The following is a 23,782-nucleotide window of genomic DNA, read 5'->3' as shown; positions in this document are numbered from 1 at the left end:
GGTATCGGTTGGATCCGGGTTCTTCTTTTTTTTGGGGTTTCCAAATCAACGTAGTCAACTGGGCTGGGCTATAAAATTATGTTCGATTAGTAAATTGGTGGAAATGTTTTTCTTCTTGTGTATAAAAGAGATCTGATAAAAGCCCTAAATCGCTCCCTTTATAAAATCCTAAATCGTCGCCTCCTTTTCTTAACCAAATTAAAGCCACTCAGAACTCGGAGGCAGAGATGACGGTAGAAGCAGTGAACCCTAAGGCGTACCCTTTAGCTGATTCCCAGCTAGCGATAACAATCCTCGATCTTGTTCAGCAAGCTACGAATTACAAGCAGCTCAAGAAAGGAGCTAATGAAGCTACCAAGACACTGAACCGTGGGATCTCTGAGTTCGTGGTTATGGCTGCTGATGCTGAGCCTCTCGAGATTCTTCTTCATCTCCCTCTTCTCGCCGAAGATAAGGTATTGGTTTCTTCTTTTTCTTTTTTTCCTCTTGCGAATCTCAGTTAGTATTTTCTTGGGCTCTGAAAAATTGTCAGACATGTTAAAAAGTCTTCTTTACATGAAATATTGTAGAAAGTGTATGCATCTCTTTGTTGGCTTTGTTAGTTATTAAACTCTACTTTCTTGGTTTTAAGTCATGATGTTCTGATGTTGTGTAGATCTTAGTTCTGGTCATGTTTGACATACCTTTTTCGTTACTGTTTTTTTCTATGTGGATATGGTTTCTGAGTATCATGTTCTACTGATTTGTTAGTATTTAACTTAGAAAAAACCGAAGAATGGTTTATGTACATGTTTCATATCTGTTTCACATGCAATATTATGATTCTGTGACTAACCGTTTGTTCTGTCTTTCTCTTTGTAATTTTTTAGAATGTGCCGTATGTGTTTGTGCCATCGAAGCAAGCCCTTGGAAGAGCATGTGGAGTGACAAGACCCGTGATTGCTTGTTCGGTTACCTCAAACGAGGCTAGCCAATTGAAATCTCAAATTCAGCAGCTCAAGGATGCCATTGAGAAGCTGCTCATCTAATATATATGGCAGGTTATGAGTGATGGTCTTCGTTGTTTTGGTGCAAAATTTGAACAAGAATAACTATTTATTTTCATAGATTTGGTTTGTTGGTTTGATGATTTTGGTCTTTTCTTGAAACGTAATGTTGATGTAAGAAGCCAAATGAAGCATCAATAAACACAAATATTTCCTCTACAGACAAAATGGCCTTTAAATTATCGAATATGGTTTTAAATGAAATTTACAGTATTAAAGTATTTATGGTCAGAGGCAAATCTGTCTATTTGCATCAATGTTTGACACAAGAACTTCTTGAGAGCAGTCCTGCACCATCTGTATATTCTCGTGAACACTTTCTGAAAAACAGTCAAAGGGAAAGAGAAATCTATATATAATAGAAAAACCATGTGCTTTTTAATCAGTAGCTAAAAAAAAACCCTAGGCCCTTTCTCTCTCGAAGCAAAAAGACGCCGTCGTCGTTCATCTTCGTTGCTCCGGCGGTTGGTGTCTATTGCCATCGTCGGAAGCGGTTCCGATTTTCTTTCTTCTTAGCTTGGCGGATCTTCACTTTGGTCTTGCGACGTTGAAGGTTTGGATTGCGGATCTGGCTTCAGAGAGATGTTTTGTGTGGTTATCTGGTCAGATCTTTATTTGCTCTTGCTGGATTGGAGAATCGGCGGTCTGAGGTAGCGATTGGCTTCGGTGAGGTGGTCGTTAGCCTGTTGGTAGTGGTCCGACACCGGTGAAGCTCATGGGCCTCGTCTTGTCTTGATTTTCTCCTGTTTGCAACCTTTTCTTTGACGTTTATAGTATGGTGAACTTATCTTTATTTAGACTAGTTTGAGGCTGTTGTTGCTTTTGAAAGGCTTTGTTGTGAGAGCGTGTGTCTGTGTTTCTACCAGATTGCTTGGGGAGGGGGGGGGTCTGCTAGTTTCGAAATTGTTTTCTGGTGCGTGGTGGCAGGTTCAGCCGGCTCTGATGTGGGGTGGTAATTCTTCCATCGATCCTGGTGTCTCGTTTTCAGGTGGTCAATGGTGGTGCGTTGTGCTAGTTTCTCCAGCTCTGCCCTTTCGTTAATGCATCAAAGGTTCTTTTTTGTTCTGTTTTATGCCTTAGTGGTCTTAGTTCTAATAAGAGAATCAGATTTCTTAAGCGCTTGGGAGTTTGTGTGGTTTTGCGGCAAGTGTGGATGGTGTATTCTCTCGGGTCTGCGGTTAGGTTCTTCTATGTGGTCTCCGGGTAGAAGCTATCATCCTTGGAGCGTATGATGACTTTCTTGTGGTTATCTTTCGTCTCGCCGTTTTCACTCGGTCGTTCATTTAGATTTCAGTGGGTGAAGTGCAAGTGTTATGAAGTTGTGCTGTCCCTTGGTCTGCAACCTACGGGTTCTTCCGGATTACTTGGTAAGGGGCTGTGGAGCTTATGCTCAATTGCGTGAGGTCTTGGAGTAGTCGATCGCCAAACATGTATCTTCATTGGCTGCTCGGGTTGGAATTTGATGTTTCTTTGGCTTCTTTGAGGTGAAGCAATGGTAAGTGTGGTGTTTGTTCGTGGTTCCTCCTTCAACCCCAATAATATAGGCCTGCTATGCTTTCTCGATCTATCCTCTTTCTAACGCTGGTTGTTTCGCCTTCCTTGATTGTATGGTTATTCTCCTTTGGCGCTTAGTTATCTTGTTTTCTTTAGTTTAAGTTAGTTTCTTGGGGGTAAGTGTTTGCTTCAGTCCTTGTTTCTGGATAGTATCTTGTTTCTACGCCGGCTTATGACTTCAGAAAGGTTGTATACTTTTGCTGACTTTGTGTGTAAAACAATGTTTGAACCTTTTATTAATCTAATAGATGACAAAAAAAAATCTATCTATATATAATAGCAAACCAACAATATGTGTTCGGTGATGTCAGCATTTTTTTATTGAAAAATAAAACTGAAATTGTACGGTTGAGATTGTTTCAGTTATGTGATCTAATGGATAAAATTAAAGTTTTATTTAGTGTCTTATGTCATCAATATGCAAACGGTATCTCTTTCGTTTTCTTTCTTTGAATCGTCACTTGTGACTCACTTCTCAAAAGTCACAACTTTTCAAAACCGTCACTTGACACGTTTCTTTTTGTGCTTAAAATCAATGACCATTGTTCGTTTTCCATTCAGTTTTTCATCATCTTTTCTTCATATTTCTCCGTGGCTCTTTTTCTTTATGGAATATATCATTTTCCGTTTTCACCACCGTTAAACCTAATTGAGGATCTCTAATATTGATGCCTTTGACTGCCGGTTGTAATACACGCACACACAAACTTTCTCCCCTAATTCACTTTCTCGGTTTCATCGAGTGTGGAGGCGCTGCAATTTGTCCGGTCACCTAGCCGGCGATGGTAGTGTTCTCCCCCTCCCGGACATCGTACATCGTGACGGAATAGCTATTGTCGGCGGCGATTTGAAGTGTAACGGAAGGGCCTTGCTGCGTAGGCTGCGAGAGCGACTTGCTCTGGTGACTCGTCGGGAAGACGACGGTTGGTCTCCGTTAGAGGACGGTGGGGGCACTGTCGGAATCTCGCTTGTCAGTCATAGGTGATGTATTTCTTACCAAAATTTTGTTCGTCCATGATTGATAGAGATGCCGTTTAACTGATTGCACAAATTGTAGATATGTGTAGTCAAACGAGAGTAAATAGATTGTAGATTCTAGGTATGGTTCTTATTACTCTGAGATACAGCGATCGATGCGTTTCAATCAACAAATGAGATTTTGACTCGCTTTTGGGAGCAGATTAAATCGGGCAAGTTCCTCTTTCTTTTTGTATCATTGGTATATGCGAAAAATTGGTAACAGTGATATTTTGTTAGGTAGGAGAATTTTGTCTTGTCTGGTGTAGTGAATATCCACTCCAATTTTCTTTTCGTCATCTGTAGCTTTTTTTAGAATAGCTATCTTTTGTCCAAATCATGTGTTTTCTTTGTTTTTTTTTTGTGGAACTTAACCTCAGGAGTCAGGGGGAAGTAATTATTCTCTTTTGAAGATTAAAAGAACGTGTTCACAGAATTTGTTAGATTCCAAGTCTTAATAAGACATTCGTTGGTAAGACACGAGAGGTGCGCATGAATATTCGTGAGTCTGTGATAAACTCATCAAGATTATTTGAACATGTAGCCTTCGTGATAAGAAACTGATAGTCTGCAATCACACTTTGGAAACTTCAATTGCTTTCTTTTTACTGGCTGTAGCATCCGTACAACAAACGACATTGTAGCCTGGAGCTGCCTTAAGACCTTTGTTTAAAATTTGCAGATGTTGTCTCATGGCATTTTAATTCAAAAGTTATTGTACCAGGCTTAAATAAATGACTAACACGATCTTGAACTAACCGTACCATAGCAATTATATAATTTTGTCTGCAGAAAAAAGTGAAAGGTGAAATTAACATTCTGATATGATGAACAGATCAAGTGTTGATCAATAATTTAATACGCATCTAAAATATATGCAACATATCAACAAGAGAAATGGTCATAGTAAAATCCAGCAAAAATAATCGGTGGAATTTGTAATTTCGAGGAGAAGAGTAATAACTAAATGCGGTGATGTTAGTGATTAATAACTACTGCATATAAAAACTAAGCATAAAACTGAAAATATCTCTAAATTGAAAATAATACATTTAGAGTTGACCGGTGGAAAGTTTTACTTCGATGAGTGCCAATACATGAAATTGGTTCTCAAGAAAGTCTAATTTAATGGTTTAAATATTTAGAAAAATTCTCTAAGATAGTTTTTATTTAAGTTTTTATCAGAAAAAAATCATAAATGGAGAAAATAACCAAACAAATTTTATTAAAAGGTAAAAGTGTATTTTTACCGTTGGGTTAACTAATCTAGACTTAGGGTTTAGAGTTAAGGAATGGAGTTTTGGAGATAGGGTTTCAAATTTTAAAAAATAAAAAAGAAATATTAAAATTTTCAAAATAAAAAGGGCTATTTTGGTCATTTTCTTTCTTGATTCTATTTTGTGACAAAAACTTAAAAATGGCTATTTGAGAAAATTGTCCAATTATTTACGTAGGAATCATATTAGAAATAAAAGGCATTCATTCATTGAAATAATTTATGTCTTCCAATTGTTGCTTTGTTTTTTTGTTATTCTATAATAGTGTTCTTAAAAACATATTTATTTTGGAGAACTCTATGAAACACATATTTGGCACTCTATTTCCATTACATAATATTTCATGCAACCATCGTTTTATATCTAATTTTAATTTAATTTTCTTTCGTATTTTAGATTAGAATATGGAGAAAACTCACTTTTCAATTTTATTAGATCAATATTCTCTATAAAAATTTTTAAGCTAAATGTTTTAGATTTATTGTAAATATGAATTGCTTAGATAGAGTTGAGATTAGAAGACATCCATTCATTTAATTAGTTACATCTCTTAGAACAACCATTTCATTCTGTTAAAGTTTTTCAACAGTTTCGTCTTCGAAAATTGTCACTACAAATTGTATAAAAAATCTATGAAATTTGTATGCCACTCAATTTTTTTAACATTATATATTTGCATCAGTCATCTGCTATTTACTATATATATCAATTAATTTGACCTAGAAATGGGCAATAGGAACAATGCTTATTGGTTACCTAGAAAAACTTTATTAACTAAGTTACAACGATTTACACAGTACTCGTCTACTATTTAATATTCGATCAGTCATATTATAGAGGTAAAATATATGTTGCAATAAAAAATCTTTATATCTAAAAGATATTTTCCGGTTATAATAAGGTCAAGATTTTTTTTTTTTTTTTTTTTTGACAGCAAACATTCACAGATTCATGTTGACTCTGTAAACCAAAGTGGTAATTCTGCATCCATATGTACGACGAAAGACGGTTGTTTCCTAGCACTGTGTGCTAGACTATCCGCCTTGAGGTTCGCCGTTCGATGAACATGAATGATTTCTGAGTTGAGAAAACTTCTTCTGAGAAGCTTAATGTCTTCCAGGTAGCCTTCAAATACTGGCCATTCTTCAGGTTCCGAAACCATTTTCACCAATTGAGAACAATCCGTAGCAAACGTGACCTGGAACTGTCTTAATTTTTTCATACATTCCATTGCCCATATTAATGTCTCTATCTCTGAATGGAGAGGAGATAGACATGCCCGTACATTCCTTGCCCCTAACAAACCATCAAAACCCGGGAGAGTACTTTACCATCCTTGCCCTGAAAAATGGTTTATTATCCTTCCATGAACCGTCTGTAAAACACCATCTTCCTGCAGTTACTTGAGTGGGTCTGGTCTATACATCCTGTACCAAACTCTGATTCCTTGATACCTGCGCCTCAGCCCAAAGTGTTGATTCCAATTCTGCTAATTTAAGAGTGTCTCTCGGATCAACATCAATGTTACTAAACACTTTGTTATTCCGACTTTTCCAGATGTACCATATTATCCATGCAAAATGATGATCCTCCATTTTTGGATTAACTCTCCAAAAGAGATGATCCATATTGGCATAAAAAGAACTTGTAGGGAAGAAATTTGGATTTGATAGTATCTTTGATAGCGTCCACACTTGTTGTGCTGGGGGGCATTCAAAGAAGACATGGTTAATTGATTCCTCCTGATCTCCACACCGTACACAACAAGTGTTTCCATGTATACCTCTTGCCTTTAAATTTTTCATCACTGCTATACATCCTGAAATTAATTGCCATAAGAAATGCTTTATCTTTGGAGGACACTTTATTTTCCAGCAATAGGCTTTAAGTATATCCACTGTTGGTCCATAAAAATCCGGTAATTTTTCCTTGTCTGGATAGACTCTTTCCACTTGATACCCAAATTGTACAGTATATTTCCCGTTGTTAGTGAAGTGCCATCCATTCCTATCTGATATCTGATTCCTACTTAAAGGAATACTTTCAATAATTTTGACATCATCAGGGTCCACCAAAGTCCTAATTACCGGTAAGTTCCATGTTCGGGATTCCACATTAATGAGGGAATCCACAGTAAGATCCGGGTAACAGTGAAGAGGGTTTTTGTTTGCTGGTCTCGGACGAGTGGATGGGATCCAAGGGTCATTCCACACAGAAATAGTTGACCTTGTTCCCACCCTTTTAATTAGTCCTTTACAAACCAAAGATCTAGCAGAAATAATACTCCTCCAGCCATATGACGGGGAGTATGATCAGATCGGTTCCAGGGGTGAAGCATTCCTGTAATACCGTCCTTTAAAGACTCGAGAAAAAAGAGTATTCGGCTTCTCGATCAGCCGCCACAATTTCTTTCCAAGCATCGCCGTATTAAATTTCGTGCGGTCTTTAAACCCTAATCCACCATTATCTTTAGGAACACATAATTTATCCCATGATTTCCAGTGCATACTTCTTGTACTTCCACCTGGCCTCCACCAAAATTGAGCTACTGCGCTCGTCAGCTTCTTAACCGTAGCTTTTGGTAACCTATAAACAGAGATCACATGGTTTGGTAAAGCCGTAACCACCGATTTTATAATCACCTCTTTTCCCCCTCGAGTAAAAAATCTAAACGTCCATCCATTAACTCTGTTATTTAACCTATCTTGTATGAAACCAAATACTTGTACCTTAGATCCTCCAAGACTTTCCGGCAATCCCAAATAAGATCCCATTCCTCCTAAGTTCTGAATTCCTAAAACATCCCTCAATTCTTGACGACTAGATTCTTCAATCTTACGCCCAAATTGAATTGAAGATTTCTGAAAGTTAATTTGTTGTCCTGAGACAATCTCGTATTCTTTTAGAATTCTGAGAATAGTTTGACACTCTTCTTTCTTTGCCTGACAAAAGAAAAGACTATCATCCGCAAACAACAGATGAGATATTGCCGGACAAGCTCTTGCTACCTTCATACCCGTTAATTGTTTCAGTCTCTCTGCCTTCTTTATATTCACTATTAAAGCCTCAGTACACATAATAATAGGTAAGGGGATAAAGGGTCCCCTTGACGTAATCCACGCTGAGGAATTATCAGTCCTCTTGGCTGACCATTAAGAAGTACCCTATATTGAACCGAAGATATACACTCTCGCATTAATTTGATCCAACGAGGGTCAAAACCCATTTTGTGAAGAAGAGCCTCGATAAAATTCCATTCTATCCGGTCATACGCTTTATTCATATCCGTTTTGATCGCCATAAATTTGTTTTGACAAGATTTATTAGCTCTCAGACCATGGAACATATCCTGCGCAATAAGGATATTATCCGAAATTAACCTCCCTGCCACAAAAGCCGATTGTGTTTCCGATATGAGTCGTGGAAGACAAAGTTTTAGTCTTTGACACAAGACTTTCGAAATAATCTTGTAACCAACATTACACAAACTTATCGGCCTTAATTCCGTCATCCTTGTTGGTCTTTCCATCTTCGGTATCATACAAATGTTGGTTATATTTAACCGAGGATCTAGATCACCTGAGACCAAAAATTGTTCACCATTTCGACCACATCCTTCTTGATGATATGCCAAGAATGCTGGAAGAAAAGAACTGTCATTCCATCCGGACCTGGTGCTTTCTCCGGGTGCATCATAAATAGAGCTTGTCGCACCTCCTCCTCAGTTGCTATTCTCTGTAGTAATTGATTCATTTGAGGAGAAATGGACGGTGCAACCTCTTCCAGAAAACCATCAAACTCCGTTGGAGAAGTAGTCCTAAACAGTCAATCAAAATAATCGACCGCCACTTTCTCAATCCCATTCTCGTCTGCAATCCAGTTTCCCACATCATCATGAAGTCCCACTATTTTATTACGAACCCATCATTGTTTCGTTAATGCATGATAGAACTTTGTATTAAGATCGCCTGACGAATACCACATATTCCTACTTTTCTGATGCCAATATTGCTTCTCATCCTTGTAAGCCTCCTGAAGTTTCCTAGAGACCTCAATAATATCTTCTTGTGATCTATTATTATCCGTTTGTACTTCTTCCAACACCTGTTGAAGATCTTTAATTTTATCCTTCCCATAAGGTGGATTGTCTTTCCGCCATGAAGATATCTCATGTCGGCAATTACTAATTTTTTTAACAAAATCTTCAACCTGTCCTCCCTGGTTTCCTGTCCATCCTGACATAATTGATTCCATAAGACCCTCTTGACCAATCCACCGCTTATCGAACCTGAATTGTCCCCCTTCCTTTTTTGTATTTTATCATCGAGAAAAGCCATTACATGACGGTGGTCAGATCCCACCACCTCAAATATTGCGTATAAGAACATGGGAAGAGCGTATGCCATTCCTCATTTGCCAGAGCACGATCCAATCGACATCGTACCGTTACTGCTCTTTTTCCTTTACCTCTCCGTCCTTGCCATGACATAGTATTTCCACGGGCCAGAAATTCTAATAATCCACTATTCCGTATCATATTATTGAAAGATATGAAAGAAGTCGCACATATCACGGCACCCCCATCCTTTTCATGATTCCCAGTGATTTCATTTAAATCTCCTATAATAAACCAAGGTTCCGATCTTGATAAACCATACCGGGTCAATCTTTCCCAAACCTGATCTCTTAATTTTTGAACCGGTTCTCCATAGACAAAGGTAAGGAAAACTTGTTTCCCATTGGCCACCGCTTCAATATCAATCATTCTATTACTAGAATATAGAATTTTAACTTGATATTCATTATTATAAAAAACCGCCAACCCCCCACTCCTCCCAGAAGAATCCACAGTGACAAGACTATCATACCCAAAGTGAGATTGAAATCTTTGTACAAAATCAAAATCATGTTTCATCTCTGATAAGAGTAGGAAGTCCGGTCGATGTTGATGCCATATCTCCCGAAGATAACTTATGGTCCAATGACTCCCGAGTCCTCTGCAATTCCAACTTAATATTTTCATATATTAAAATGATTAAGTTGCTCATTCGAGCATAAAAAATCGGGTTTAAAGAGACCCATTAAAGTAACCATCTGAAACATCATCTTAAGGCCCTTGAGAGCATCATCCTGATAAGAGCAATTATAAATATCCTTTCTCAACAGTCTCCAAAATAGAATCCAAAACGGAAGTAACAATATGTCCGAGAAGATAGCCCTCTTAAAATAATATCCAAATAACTGAAAATTCCAAAAACCACAAACATAACTGTGACACCCGTCACCTCCTATCTGGAGAACAGCGTGCAACCAACAATATCTCATAACACAATAGCCCATATACACGACTCCACTCACCCTAAGCCCAAATAAAATCCGAATAAAAAGCCCAGTAGCACCAATCCGTCCAAATATCATATACTCGTCAGTCTCAACTGAAATGGGGGAAGAGAGAGGGGTGAGTAACGGGGAAGTCACTCAGTGAGGTATGAGATACTAAACCCGAAGTCCATGGACCCGGACAATGCTCAAATCCGCTCCACAAAAGGGCAGGGCCCCGTATAACTCGGTTTTAGCTTTTTTTTTTTTTTTTAAGGTTGTTCTTGAGCATTTCTATTTGCTTCAACGTCCCTTAAACCATTGGTTGCTATACATCAGAGTGCTTCCCCACTTCGGTCCATCATAGCATGTGTGCGAATGATCTTCCATAAAGAGCTTCATAAAGTGATATCTGAATGTTCGAGTAATAATTGTTACTGTACATGAACTATTTCAGCGGTAGATACTTCCTCAAATTTTTTTTCCCTCGTGAGCTAAGCACAAGTCATGGGCATAACCTCCAATGTCTAAATCGTTCTCTCTCACTACCCATATGTCTGCGGATGATAAGTTGTCCTCATGTGAACATTTGTCCCAAGCGCCTTCTGAAAGGCTCTACAAAATGCAGACTTGAATTTTGCATCCTGATCCGATACAATGCTGACAGGGACTCCATGCAACCTCACAATCTCTTTGATGTAAATAAGCACCAGCTGATAAGCTCTATATGTTTTCTTAATCGCTAGGAAATGAATAGACTGAATATATCCAAATTATTTAAATGGCATTATCCCCACCTGAAGTGGTCGGTAATCCAGTCACAACATCCATAATCACCATGTCCAATTTCCACTCTGGCAATGAAAAGTTCAGTCATAATTCGCTAGGTATATGATGCTCAGCTTTAACCATCTGACATGTCTGACACTGCGATACAAATGTCGCCACATCTTTCTTCATACCAACCAACGATAACAATGCTTCAAATCTCTGTACTTCTTAGGTGTCGGCTACTTTGAAAATGTAGTAATCTTCTCCGGATCTACTTCAATTCCTGCCTCTGAAACTATGTGACCCAAAATCCAATCTTCCTCTGCCAAAAGCTACACTTACTCAGCTTAGCAACATCCGATGCTCTCCAAGATTTCCTAACACAATCCGCAAATGATCAACATGCTCCTCTCTGCTCTGAGAATAAATCATGATGTTGTCGATGAAGACAATCTCGCACTTATCCAAGTGCTCACGAATGACATCATTCATAAGTTTCATGAATGCTACTGGTGTGCTCGTCAACCCCAAATTACATCATCACAAACTCATAATATCCATAATACGAAAGGCTGTCTTCCGCACATCCTCGTCATCTATTGCAATCTGGTGGTATCGTGATGCCAAGTCGACCTACAAGAACCATGAACCTCCTGTAGGTAATCCAACAATTCATCAATATGCGGATACCATGTTCAAGTCTATGTAGTCGATACAAAGACTGGAACTCCCATCTTTCTTCTTTACAAAAATAATGATGCTCCCCACAGTGAAGTACTCGGTCTGATAAAACCCATGTCTGATGAATCTTCCATATGCTCTTTCAGATCGGTCATCTCTACTACCGCTAATTGGTATAAAACTCGTGAAACCAGTGTTGTCGTTAGTTCCAACTCAATCGTAAGGACGTCTCTTGTGTCTGGTGGTGGTCGCTCCAAAGGCCACAAATACATCGTTAAAATCTGCAATAACCAGAAGATCCTACAACTCCCACTATCCAACATTCTTAAGCATCGAAATGGTCGCCAAAAATCCATCTGCTCTTATAACCAATATCTCCTCAGCATGTAGCATGCATGCAGTAAAAACTCCCATCAGCTCCAGCAATATCAACTCTTGCCCTCAGGTAATCCAACACTACTCGATGTCGTGGCAGCCAATCCATCCCAAGGATGACATCGTAAAACCGTAGCTCCATCTCCGACGAGACTCCGAACAAATCAGTCCTCTGAGCATAACTGGTACACTGCGATGAATATAAATAGGTCTCACATCCCATGCCAGCTATTTGAACTGACACATCTCTGAAATGATCAACAATGCCAAAAGCTAGTAAACAAAACCAAGTCACTCCAATATCAATACAACGCAAACTGCCGCACCCTCAATCCAAAAGCGATCCCCACGAGTTTACAAACTGAACATACCTCCAAAATAGTCAACATACTCATACACAAAAACAACACATGCCAACCAATGGTTCACACCTCATATAACATAACTCATGCATCTGAAACTCGTGGAGCGATGGCTTGAAATTGGGTAGAAGCAGAAACGTCACATATCTACTCCTGGATAATTTCGGAATCATGACCGAAGAAACTGATAACTCCTGAGAAAACTGACGAACTGAGACAGCACCCATCTGCTGCTGAACATCTGGCTAGAACCTTGTTAGTCGAAGGATGAGTAACGATGATTTTACTCATCGTCATAGAAAGAGACAATTGAGTTAGTAATTACTGGACAAAATGGTGTTAAAAGAACTTCGCAAACTTTTTTTTTTAATTATATATATATGTATAAATTATCTTATACTTCTTTTTTTTTTAAACGTAGAAAACCGAATCCCCTAATCGCCATCCCGGGTCGAGGCCGGGACGGAACTCCGCTCTGATACCAAATTGTGACACCCGTCACCTCCTATCTGGAGAACAGCGTGCAACCAACAATATCTCATAACACAATAGCCCATATACACGACTCCACTCACCCTAAGCCCAAATAAAATCCGAATAAAAAGCCCAGTAGCACCAATCCGTCCAAATATCATATACTCGTCAGTCTCAACTGAAATGGGTGAAGAGAGAGGGGTGAGTAACGGGGAAGTCACAGAGTGAGGTATGGGACACTAAACCCGAAGTCCATGGACCCGGACAGAGCACTCCGAATAAATATAATTTAATCCTAACATGTTGCAAACACGGTACCTAAAGTACCCAGAGATCAAACAATGGTCCTAGCGAGGTGCACACTCGCTGCCCACTAACAGGCCAAAAACACCACCGAATATGTGCTCGGTAACACACGCCCGTAGACGATTTATCGACCTCCAAGCCTTGGCACAACAGGTCGACTACGCTGTGCCGCAGCATCCACCACACCCAATGTACTGTCTCCAGCCGATACACCCATGGTCGGCTATCATCTAAATCACATAAATATACTATATATATTATCAATTATAAATGAACAAGAATTGTTGAACCACCTAACACCCTAGTTCCGGTTAAGCAAAGAACCTAAACCTAAGCAAACAATGACAGACTCGATTTAACATAGACGGAACACATTAGAAATAAATTATACTTATTCGAGGTCCTAAGCCGTGTAAGAGAAGCTCGGGAAAATAACCTCACCTTAGCCAAGCTTGGAGATAAAGAAATCAACCAAGAAGCAAAACGGTTGACTTGTGGAACAAGGAAACGTCTTAGTATAATAATGCCTTCCGTCTTGGCTTGAGAAAGTGGCACCTCCGGACCAATTGGAACATAAAACATTATTATAGAAAGGAAAAAGGTGATTAGATTATGGTGTATACTTTATAGAACTTGACGTAAGAATCAAGTACTTAGGTACACAACCCTAACCTTGGTTTAGTTTGACCAAAGAGCACGTCTTGAGATCTTTACGTAACGTGAACGTCACATGGTCTTACGTACATCACATGATCATATATACGAGTTGCAACACAAGATGAAATGGACACATACATGAAGCGCTTGATGGCATTGATGACATGGCTATGACAACGTCAACGGGAAGACCAGACCGGGGCTGATGACTAGAGATCAATCAAAGATGGAGGAGAATAAGCTTGGTACACAAGAAATAGTGGGACCATGATCTCACTTGCTCGGATCTCGACAATGATGGCTTGCGATAACTCCATTGACGAGGACATGGATCTCAGGTGGTGGCTCGTGGCTCATGGCTCATGACGGCACATATCAGTGGTAGACAGTGTTGCGGCGGTGGCTCCGGCTAACGACAGCGGCATGGATGGCGAAAGGATCCAGCTCATAATGATGGCGCAACCCTCTCCGACACCAACGCTAGCCTGTGCGTGAAGGAGCACAAATGGAGATGGAGGACGTGCACCAAAGAATAGTGGCGAAGACTAATGACGGCTCATGATTTAGGTATTGGGAACTGCGAGATGATTACGGTTAAAATATATATAAACCCACGGTTTGGTTAAACCAAATAGAGAAATTGAGATTAGTTGGTTTGATTGATTTCAGTTAACTTACAAACCAAACCGGTAATAGAAATCCGGGTCGTTACAATTACGATAAAAATGAATAACTTCATCATGTAAATAATTTGACCAGCCATCTTGTAGTGCCTTGCAAAGAAACAATATTATAATCAGCGAGCCAAAAGGAACCATAAACCCCGTTTTTCCATTAAAAAAACTCATGTTCCACCATTCCTTATAGATGCAACCTGGAGGATTTCATAAAATTAGAAACATATACGATCGTTTTATTAGGTTTACATCCATCTCTATAACTCTAGTTCCCATATGGTTCCACAAACTCCCATCATACCGCATCAAAATGATACCAAAACAAAACAAAGGTGGAAACTTTTTACTATTTAGAACCGTCTGATCATTCAATAAATCCCATCCGTGTTGTAGATCAGACCCTTCTTTGTGTCCTGTGTTTGACTCCATCAAGCACCGTACAGCACCCAGCAAAGGATACCCATGAACCTCCACTGAATTCCGTGTTATAACTCTCCCAGTTCTTCTCCAAGTCGTTAAGGACCTCCTACATTGTGCACCATAACTCTCCCCTTCTTGCCATTTACTTAAAAAACACCAACCTGCATCCAAATACATAGCCAAAACCACACAGTATACAAATTCTGTCTCACTCAACCCGTTTCCAGCGAACCGAAACACTTTTAGGACCACACCAACTGTCTCCAAGTGGATCAACACCAACACCAACACCCATACATTTCCATATTTCCACATCACCATAAGGTAGCCATTCTCATAATGCCATAAGATAGGACAAAAGCACGATGAACACCAGAAGAAAATTTTATTCCAAAACATAACAAAAACCCAAAGAAAAATCCCAAGTACTACTTTCCTTATAACCGTAAAGCCAAAAAATACCCCAATACTCAAAGAGCTTATTCGAATAAATAAAAACACCCCCCCACAAACCATATCCTTCTTGCTTGATCTTGCAAAAAAGGCGTGATCCATAAAACTTAGAATTTAAGATTAGCCAGCTTCGGGTTTGAAGGACCCTTGCTCTCCGGTGGCTTACTGCTGTCTCCCTGACGAGGCCCCATCTTCGCCGCAGCCCTTTTGCGTGGAGACACCAGTGCACTTGCCAATCTCATCTTGGTGCTCCCTGCAGTACTGATTGAAGGCTTGAAAAGCCTCTTGCGGTTTCCTTGCTTCGTCTCTCCCACTTCTGGTCCCGTGCCCTTCTCCTCATCAGCTTCCCCACTCACCATCTTCTCTTCCTCCAGCGCGTGCTGACGCAGTACCTGAGCTCGTGAAGCTTGCTCAGCTTCCTCCTCCGAGAGTGTCTGAAACTCCTCTTCTTCCTCCATATCATCACCATTCTCCAGAAGAGTAGCATTAATTGCCTCTAACTCCATTTCTAGATCCTCTTCAGTATAATCCCGCTTCTCAACCATTCCGTTGATCATATTCAAGCCCCTCTCCTCATTAGTAGGTTCCACTATCACCTCCGTCCCCTCCGCTTGCATCTTAGCTAGCTCCATTTGAAATTCTCTGGAAGGCAACCTCGTATCTTCCTCACCATTTCTCTTTATCTCCCCCTCCTCTCTATCTTCCCTAGGTGGCCCCCTCTGCTCCTGGACTGTTCTAGACTGCCCCGAGGAAGTTCCATTTCGAGTTTCTTGGACTCCAAATCCCAATTCCGAGTTACCATTTCTCGCGTCTTCTCGACGACCAGACTTGTACCTCGAGCCCTCACCATCTCCCCTGTAGTTTCCTTGATTGTTGTAAAGTCTCCTATGTCCCTTCTCCGCCACCTTAACCCATTTGGAATCTTGTGCTTCAGCCATTTTCCCTTTACCCTTCCCGTAAAACTCCCTTCCTTCTCTTTCTTTATTCTGTTGTCCCACGTTACCGTTAATAACTACACCCTTGTAGCTCCTAGCTCGCTCATCATGTTTCGCCTCATCAAACCATCCTCCATTCCCTTCTCTGATTTCCCTTTTTCGCTCCGGACTCGTTTTTGGAGCCTTTGGGCAAACCTCTTCCTTATGGCATAGGCTAGCGCAGAGCTTGCAGTAGCCAAACAGCTTCTCGTAGCGTAGTGAAACTGCCACTTCCTCCTCTTCATAGAACTCTCCACCTTTAAAATCTATGGTTGTTTCAAAACACAGTTCCTTGAAAGCATCAATCACCACCTGAACCCGATTCTGAACCAAGTCCACTGCCACCGTTCTTCCCAAAGCACCACCAATACTTTCAAAAGTAGGGACCGTTCTGAACTCCAGCGGTAGACCAATGACGCGGACCCAGAACATGATCTCTGATGGGAAAGCCTTAGATTGTTTTGGTTGCCACCTCGCCAAAGCTAGCATCCAATAGTCAAAGTGGAACGGTTGCTGCTTCAGTACCCCTTCAAGCTCCTCCTCAGTCTTGAAATCAAACTGAAATTTGCCAAATCCCAAATCCATACCAGTAACTATTTCCTCCAATTTCCATATCTTCGGGAGATTAGTGAACAGCGCCTTCATCTCCTGCTCCTCTGGATTCATACACCTTCCAATCAGGGTTTTGGAATATGTCTTGATTAAGGCCGAGTTGTTGAAATGTGCCACTGAAATCTTCAGTTTCTTGCGCATACCCTCGCCATTATTCAGTCCCTCATTGTTAATCAAGAGTTGGCTCTGTGTCATGATAACAGGAAAAAGGATCAGCTGTTGATCGCTGTTATAGTCAAATGATGAAAGAGTGATGAAGCAAGTATGCACTTCAAGCAATCTCTTATATTGACCCCTATTGGCCGTGATTTCCTGCAAAAGATCTTTCCCCATAAACCCATATCCCTGCAAATTGATACTTTCCGATCTCCAATCCAAAAAATCTCATAACATCCATGCCCCCACACACCAAATCCTTGCAAATGTCGTGATATATCCACAATAATTAATGAAAAAATAGAAAAAGCTCCAATCATTTCAGATCTAATATATTGGAGAGGATCATAAACCAAAAGACTACCTTTATTGTTCCACGATTCCGTATTGATACCAAACGGATTCCCAATCCAATCCATCGAAATATTGCTTTTCCATAACCTCACCCAAATATCCTTATTGAACCCCAAAATTATCCCCAATTGATCCGATTGAAAGCCTCGTTTCTGGCTATCAGAAGCGCATTCCTGAATCCCCGTGACGAACCAATCTCCTAAGCAAGGACCCGGATCCCATCGTCGGAAAACCATTGAACCCTAGATCGCCATTTAGGAAGGTATTCTCTTTTTTGGTGATGGTAAGATGCAGTAATATAAAAGCGAAAATATATTGAGACAAAAATAATGGACTCAAAAATATCATGAGGCGAATCCTTTCTCAATATGGTCTAATTAGCCAGTTTTTTTCTATAATTTTTGGTATGTGTTTGTATAATAAGGTCAAGATTAATTTTTATTTATAATTGTAAATTGCTTTTTTTACAAATTACTATTTTTTCCTAAATATTTTTTTGGGAGATTATTAAAAGACAACCACAAATTTTTTGTTATTCTTTTGAGTAGCTAATATTGTCAATATTTGATCTTTTCCCATAAATTCCTAAATTGATCAGTATTTTAAAATAAAAATATAATAAACTTAAAATAAATCAAACTAATATTCCATATGTGTATAGTATATTTTGCAAACTTGTGTATGGTAAAAATATATAGTTAATAAATGTGGGAGAAAAATGAAACAAGAATAATAAATTTATATAAAAATAAAAAATTATAAAATAAATATATTTTTATTAAATTAAACAGATACAAATTTTAGTAAAGAATGGATTAAATAGTACTATTACTATTTTGATGGCATAAGATCATCTCCAATGGATTATTCTATTTTTTCTTGAAAATATAATAACTTTATAATGGAGTTAGGTTCTTCTCCTATAGTATTCTATTTTAAAATGAAATAGAGTGATAAACAAAAACTAAATGAATTACTCTATTTATGGAACAAATCTATTTTTAGTCTATTATAGAGTGAAAAAGAGTAGGATTACTTCAAACTCTATTTTAGAGTGAAATATAAAGTGGATTTAAATATATTCTAAAATAAAGGATATGAGGAGTATTTAGTATAAAAATATATATAACAACGTCTTCTGTCTCCTGCCTGAAAAGTGGAGATTGAAGCCTAAATCAAGAAATCTATATTTATCGATGGATGAAAGCATACTCTGAATTGAATCTTTGGCGAGAAACATTTTGAAACAGTGCCGTAATTCAATGATAGGTTCCCGAGTACCATCTATTGGTTAATGGAATTATGTTTTGTCAATTTGCTTTAGTCTATGGTTTGATGGTTGCACATACTGCAAATACAAATTAAGGGTAAAAAAAATATACCCCATGCCAAAACAATTATCAAGCAGAATATGAATTAAGGAATCCGCAAAGGCTAATCAAAGAGGTTGACATTCCTAATACTGAATACGAGAGAAGGTCGACCAATCTTTGCCACTGTCTCAACCCGATATTTCTAATAAAAATGTTAATTTATTTTTTCTTAATTAACCAGCCAATTTGTAGTTAATTTTGTTACGTACATTTTACATCTCATTCTTATGTTATTAAATTTTTTTTATCTTAAACTAATATTTTTTTTTGATGAAACTAATATATTCACTACTCAAATCAAACAAAATTTAAAAGTATTAAATAAAAATATACACATTCTATTAATATTAAATAATTTTTTAGTAAAGAATTTGATGCCCGCGCGAATGCGCGGGTTTGTTTCCTAGTATATATATAATAGCAAACCCAAGATGACGTAATCACCTTTTTATAGGAAAATAAAATTTAAATTTAATGGTTAAGTTTATCAATATTTTGTAATCCAATGGACAAGATCATTCCTCATCTATAAGATCCTACGTCATCAACTTATTTCAGTAAAAGACCTAACGGTTCTCTACATCCGCCTCTTTGCAAAGGCCATCTCATGTGCTTCCTTTCGGATTCAACCCTCAGCAATTACACCTTTTTGGTGTTGTAGGCACGGGGGGGGGGGGGGGGGTAACCCACGAATTGATAAAAATGGTGGAACCAAGGTTTAAACCTGAAAACAAAGAGAACCAATTTTTATGAGTTTAGAGTTTTTATGATGCAAACAGAAACAAATATGAAAACGAATGAAATGATGATGATAATGATAATAAAACAAGATAAATAAACAAAGGATAGGATGAAATCAAGCTGCTGGATGTGTATCACTCTCAGCTTGATTAGATGATGAACATAAGTGGATTTGCGGAGGAAGGTTTGATTGAATCTCTCAATCTGATGGAATGATGGATCGAAGTGATTGACTCTCTCAATCTGTGTACTGAGCTTGTTTGATTTGCACAAACAAACTAGACTCACGAAATCAATAAGACAGCAAAGAATCTCTCTTTGAATCCTAAAAACCGTTATTTTATACAAAGAACAACTTTGATAAACTGAATAAACTTTCTATTAACTTGGTGATTAAGGGTGCTCTTTACAATGGACGTCTAGGATATTATATAAGTCTCAGAGACAAAGGTCCTAACGTTCTAAATCAAATGGAAAAGGAAACAAATCAAGCAAAGTAACAAAATCGAAAAACTAGCCGTTGGAGCCTTTTATGGGATTTTGGCTCCAAGTGAGAAACTTGATTCTTCTTGAACCTGGACGGTTTTAATGGATAAGAGAGCTTCCTTGGGACCTTCCTGGGTGCTTGATAGGTTCTGATCCCGTGCCTGATCTGAAGAGAAAAGAGCTGTTGGACATTAATGTCGGTTTGCTCCAAATAAGGCAGGTTTGAGTAAATGAGGATTCTCCTGATCCAATGGTTGCTGGTGCATGGTATGAACTTGCAGAACTCCTCCTGGACTCCTAGAATATCTCCTGATTGGTTGAAATGATCTCCTGGTCGCCAATGTCTGGTTTGAAGCTGATTGAACCGGTTAGCTTCCAATTGAGGCAAGTGTAGAACTGGATTGACCGGTTTTGGAGATTGGATCATAACTTCATAATTCCGTGGTCATTTCTCCTGATATTTGGGCTTTCTGGAAAGATGATAAACTACCCTTGACTCCTATGATGGGCTTTGCTTCAGGCCACTCCTTACTTGAGCTTAAATCTCCTTCTAAAGTCGGGTACTCGCAGATGGACGGGCTGGAAAACCTCTGACTTGTAAAATTCATAACTTCTTGCTCCGTGAATATTTTGGACTGATTCCAAATGGGCTGGACTCCTTCTTGAGTTTAGAGTCCATTAAAATTTATCTCGTGACTTAAACCCTCCTGGTTTGTAAGATACGGCATCTTTAGTGCACATGTGTTCTGCTTGGCGCCTTGGCTGGTTGAGTAGGGCTTTGGGTTGACCTCCGGTTCAGTTGCTGATCTGATGACCACATCATCCCCTCCCTCTTGACAAGGTTTCGACCTCGAAACTGTATAATCTGCACCAAGATAGAGCAAGTCAGCTTTCATTCTCTTTTGAGATTCTAAAGCCTTACCTTGGTATTGTTTTGGTTTTGCTTCTTTAAGCAATATGGACTGCATTGTCTCTTGAACAATATTCGGGTCCATCACAAGAGTCACGCCTGGTGGTTCTTTTTCTTTAAATTCTTGCTCCTTAAGTCCTGTTACAACACCCTTTGACAAAGACAAGTGCATTATACAAGAATTTGGAACCAATAAATCATATTGAATAAAACTATCACTTTTCAAAGATAAATCTGTTTTCTTTTCTAGTGATGTCTCTATCAATACTTGTTTACTTGGACAAACTACAGCAAAGTGTCCTCTTTTATGACATCTATAACATGTCTGATCTTTTAAATTTTTAGAGTTAGAAGACTTACATTGGCTTGTTGTCTCTTCTTTCTTTGGGCTTGGAATCTCTTTATTCCTTAAGTCATGGACAACTTTTGATTCCAAAAAGGATGTTGAGTTCGTATCTTTCTGGACCTCAGGACCTGTCTTAACATTCTTGGACAAAGACAAGTGACTCATACCAGTGGGAGATGATTTATAAACAAATTTATCAAGTATAGGACTTACCTTGGCCTTTCCTTGAAGAATTGGTTTGTCTGATTTTTCTTTGTGTCTAGCCAATGTGTCTGGGCTGAAAAGGTTCTTCTCCATGGACTTTGGGACCTCATAAGGTTGGTATTGATCATAGAAAACCGTGGACCTCTTGTCTGGCCGAATCTGGTCTTGATGGAACAAGCTTCTATGGCCTTCTTTTGGTACTCTTCTCTTTGCCTCTTTATACCCATGGCTTGAAAACCTTCTTGGGTATCTTTCTCTGACTTCTGGTGAGGGACGTGATGACACATATTTCCTGATCATGACATCTTTAAGATCTTCCCAGTTGGTGACAACCTCTTCTGGACTTTTACCATGTGTCTTATCTACTCTTTTCCACCATGAGTAAGCTTTTCCGGAAAGTTGCTTGATGGCATGAGCTAGCCTCTCCTTCTTTGGCACGCCATAGTATGTAAACCAATCATCCATGGTTCTTTCCCATGTTAGATACTCACTTGACCAACTACTTCCTGAAAAAGAATAAATATTAACATCATCAGCAGAGTTTTAATCATGATAAGAATTATTTGAGTATTCATGAGTATAAGAAGTTTGGTGTTTGGTGATCCATGAAGGATCTGGTGGCTTGGGCTCAACATAGCCAGCATCTAGTGCATCTCCAAATCTTCTTTCTCCTTGCTGTGGTCGTTGGCCTTGTGCCTTGTTTCTTTTCTCCAGCTGAGAAATCTGATCTTGTACACCCTTCATAGCAGCCAACAGCTGTTTTTGAGAGGCCAATAAGGCTTGGCTTTGTGTTAATTCTTCCATTTCTTCCTGCAAGCAATAACAAAGATCAAGTGAAGAATAGGGAATTTATGGTTGGATCAGAATAAGAACCAAAATGCAAGCTAATTAAAACTAAACCGAGAAAATAAGCAATGTTGAACCGAAATGAAATAAATTATGCAAAATGATTTTTCTTTTGGTTTTCTTAATGCAAATCTCGAAATGAAACAATAATAAATGACAATTAACACAAATGAAAAGAAAATATGGAAAGCAAACTAATGCTGAATTTGTTTTTTGAATTTTCTTTGGATGAAATGCAACAATCAAATATGCAAATGATATAAACTAAAGCTTAAAAATATTTTCTTTTTCTTTTCTGATGCAATCACGAAATGGACAAGTAGAAATGGTATGAAACAATAACTAGGATGATTTCTTTTGGCTTTTGAATTTATGAATGCAAATGAAAAGGAATCAAATTCAAAACAGAAAATTTTATGGGATTTTCTTTTATGGAAACTAATGAATGCAAACACTCTCTTTTGGGATTTTCGATTTTTAAATGAATCAAACAAAACTTTTTATTTTTTTTTTCCTTTTTTTTTTCGTGGCTTTAAAGTATGATGAACATCAAGAACAAAATATGCAGAAACAAAACTTGAAACAAAACTTGAAACAAAAAGAAACAGTTTTTATGAACTTTCGGTTTATGAATGGAAAAACAAATGCAAGCAAGTATGAGATGCAAGGATAGATATCACCTGAGTCAGGAGCTTAAGCTCTGATACCAAAATGTTGTAGGCACAGGGGGGGGGGGGGGGTAACCCACGAATTGATAAAAATGGTGGAACCAAGGTTTAAACCTGAAAACAAAGAGAACCGATTTTTATGAGTTTAGAGTTTTTATGATGCAAACAGAAACAAATATGAAAACGAATGAAATGATGATGATAATGATAATAAAACAAGATAAATAACAAAGGATAGGATGGAATCAAGCTGCTGGATGTGTATCACTCTCAGCTTGATTAGATGATGAACTGAAGTGGATTTGCGGAGGAAGGTTTGATTGAATCTCTCAATCTGATGGAATGATAGATCGAAGTGATTGACTCTCTCAATCTGTGTACTGAGCTTGTTTGATTTGCACAAACAAACTAGACTCACGAAATCAATAAGACAGCAAAGAATCTCTCTTTGAATCCTAAAGACCGTTATTTTATAAAAAGAACAACTTTGATAAAACTGAATAAACTTTCTATTAACTTGGTGATTAAGGGTGCTCTTTACAATGGACGTCTAGGAGCTTATATAAGTAACAAAATCGAAAAACTAGCGGTTGGAGCCTTTTATGGGATTTTGGCTCCAAGTGAGAAACTTGATTCTTCTTGAACCTGGACGATTTTAATGGATAAGAGAGCTTCCTTGGGACCTTCCTGGGTGCTTGATAGGTTCTGATCTCATGCCTGATC

General features: G+C 38.6%; 2 protein-coding genes across 2 annotated transcripts; one reads left to right on the top strand and one right to left on the bottom strand.

Moving 5' to 3' along the window:
• Positions 1-1,205, top strand: LOC106381595 (NHP2-like protein 1). Its single transcript, XM_013821511.3, has 2 exons — positions 1-455; positions 870-1,205. Exons 1-2 carry the CDS (start codon positions 228-230, stop codon positions 1,026-1,028), a joined length of 387 nt encoding a protein of 128 aa, XP_013676965.1. The 5' UTR covers positions 1-227; the 3' UTR covers positions 1,029-1,205.
• Positions 1,206-15,302: 14,097 nt separating this feature from the next.
• On the bottom strand, positions 15,303-17,821 carry LOC106381597. Its single transcript, XM_013821512.3, has 3 exons — positions 17,496-17,821; positions 17,246-17,390; positions 15,303-17,161 (listed from the first exon to the last, which is right to left on the bottom strand). The coding sequence occupies exons 2-3, from the start codon at positions 17,306-17,308 to the stop codon at positions 15,497-15,499; spliced, it is 1,728 nt and encodes a 575-aa protein (XP_013676966.2). The 5' UTR covers positions 17,309-17,390; positions 17,496-17,821; the 3' UTR covers positions 15,303-15,496.
• Positions 17,822-23,782: the final 5,961 nt, after the last annotated feature.

Source organism: Brassica napus, chromosome C2 (genome assembly GCF_020379485.1).
Source record: "Brassica napus cultivar Da-Ae chromosome C2, Da-Ae, whole genome shotgun sequence".
Taxonomy (NCBI): Eukaryota; Viridiplantae; Streptophyta; class Magnoliopsida; order Brassicales; family Brassicaceae; genus Brassica; species Brassica napus.
Note: the sequence above shows the minus strand (reverse complement) of the source record. Positions and strands in the feature narration are given on the sequence as shown.

Bases quoted from the DNA above. Each gene is read 5' to 3' on its own strand.
- LOC106381595 (XM_013821511.3), top strand. From the start codon at position 228: ATGACGGTAGAAGCAGTGAACCCTAAGGCGTACCCTTTAGCTGATTCC. The intron at 456-869 runs GTATTGGTTTCT...GTAATTTTTTAG, and splicing joins CTCTTCTCGCCGAAGATAAG to AATGTGCCGTATGTGTTTGT.
- LOC106381597 (XM_013821512.3), bottom strand. From the start codon at position 17,308: ATGGGGAAAGATCTTTTGCAGGAAATCACGGCCAATAGGGGTCAATAT. The intron at 17,162-17,245 runs GTGCATACTTGC...ATCATGACACAG, and splicing joins AATATAAGAGATTGCTTGAA to AGCCAACTCTTGATTAACAA.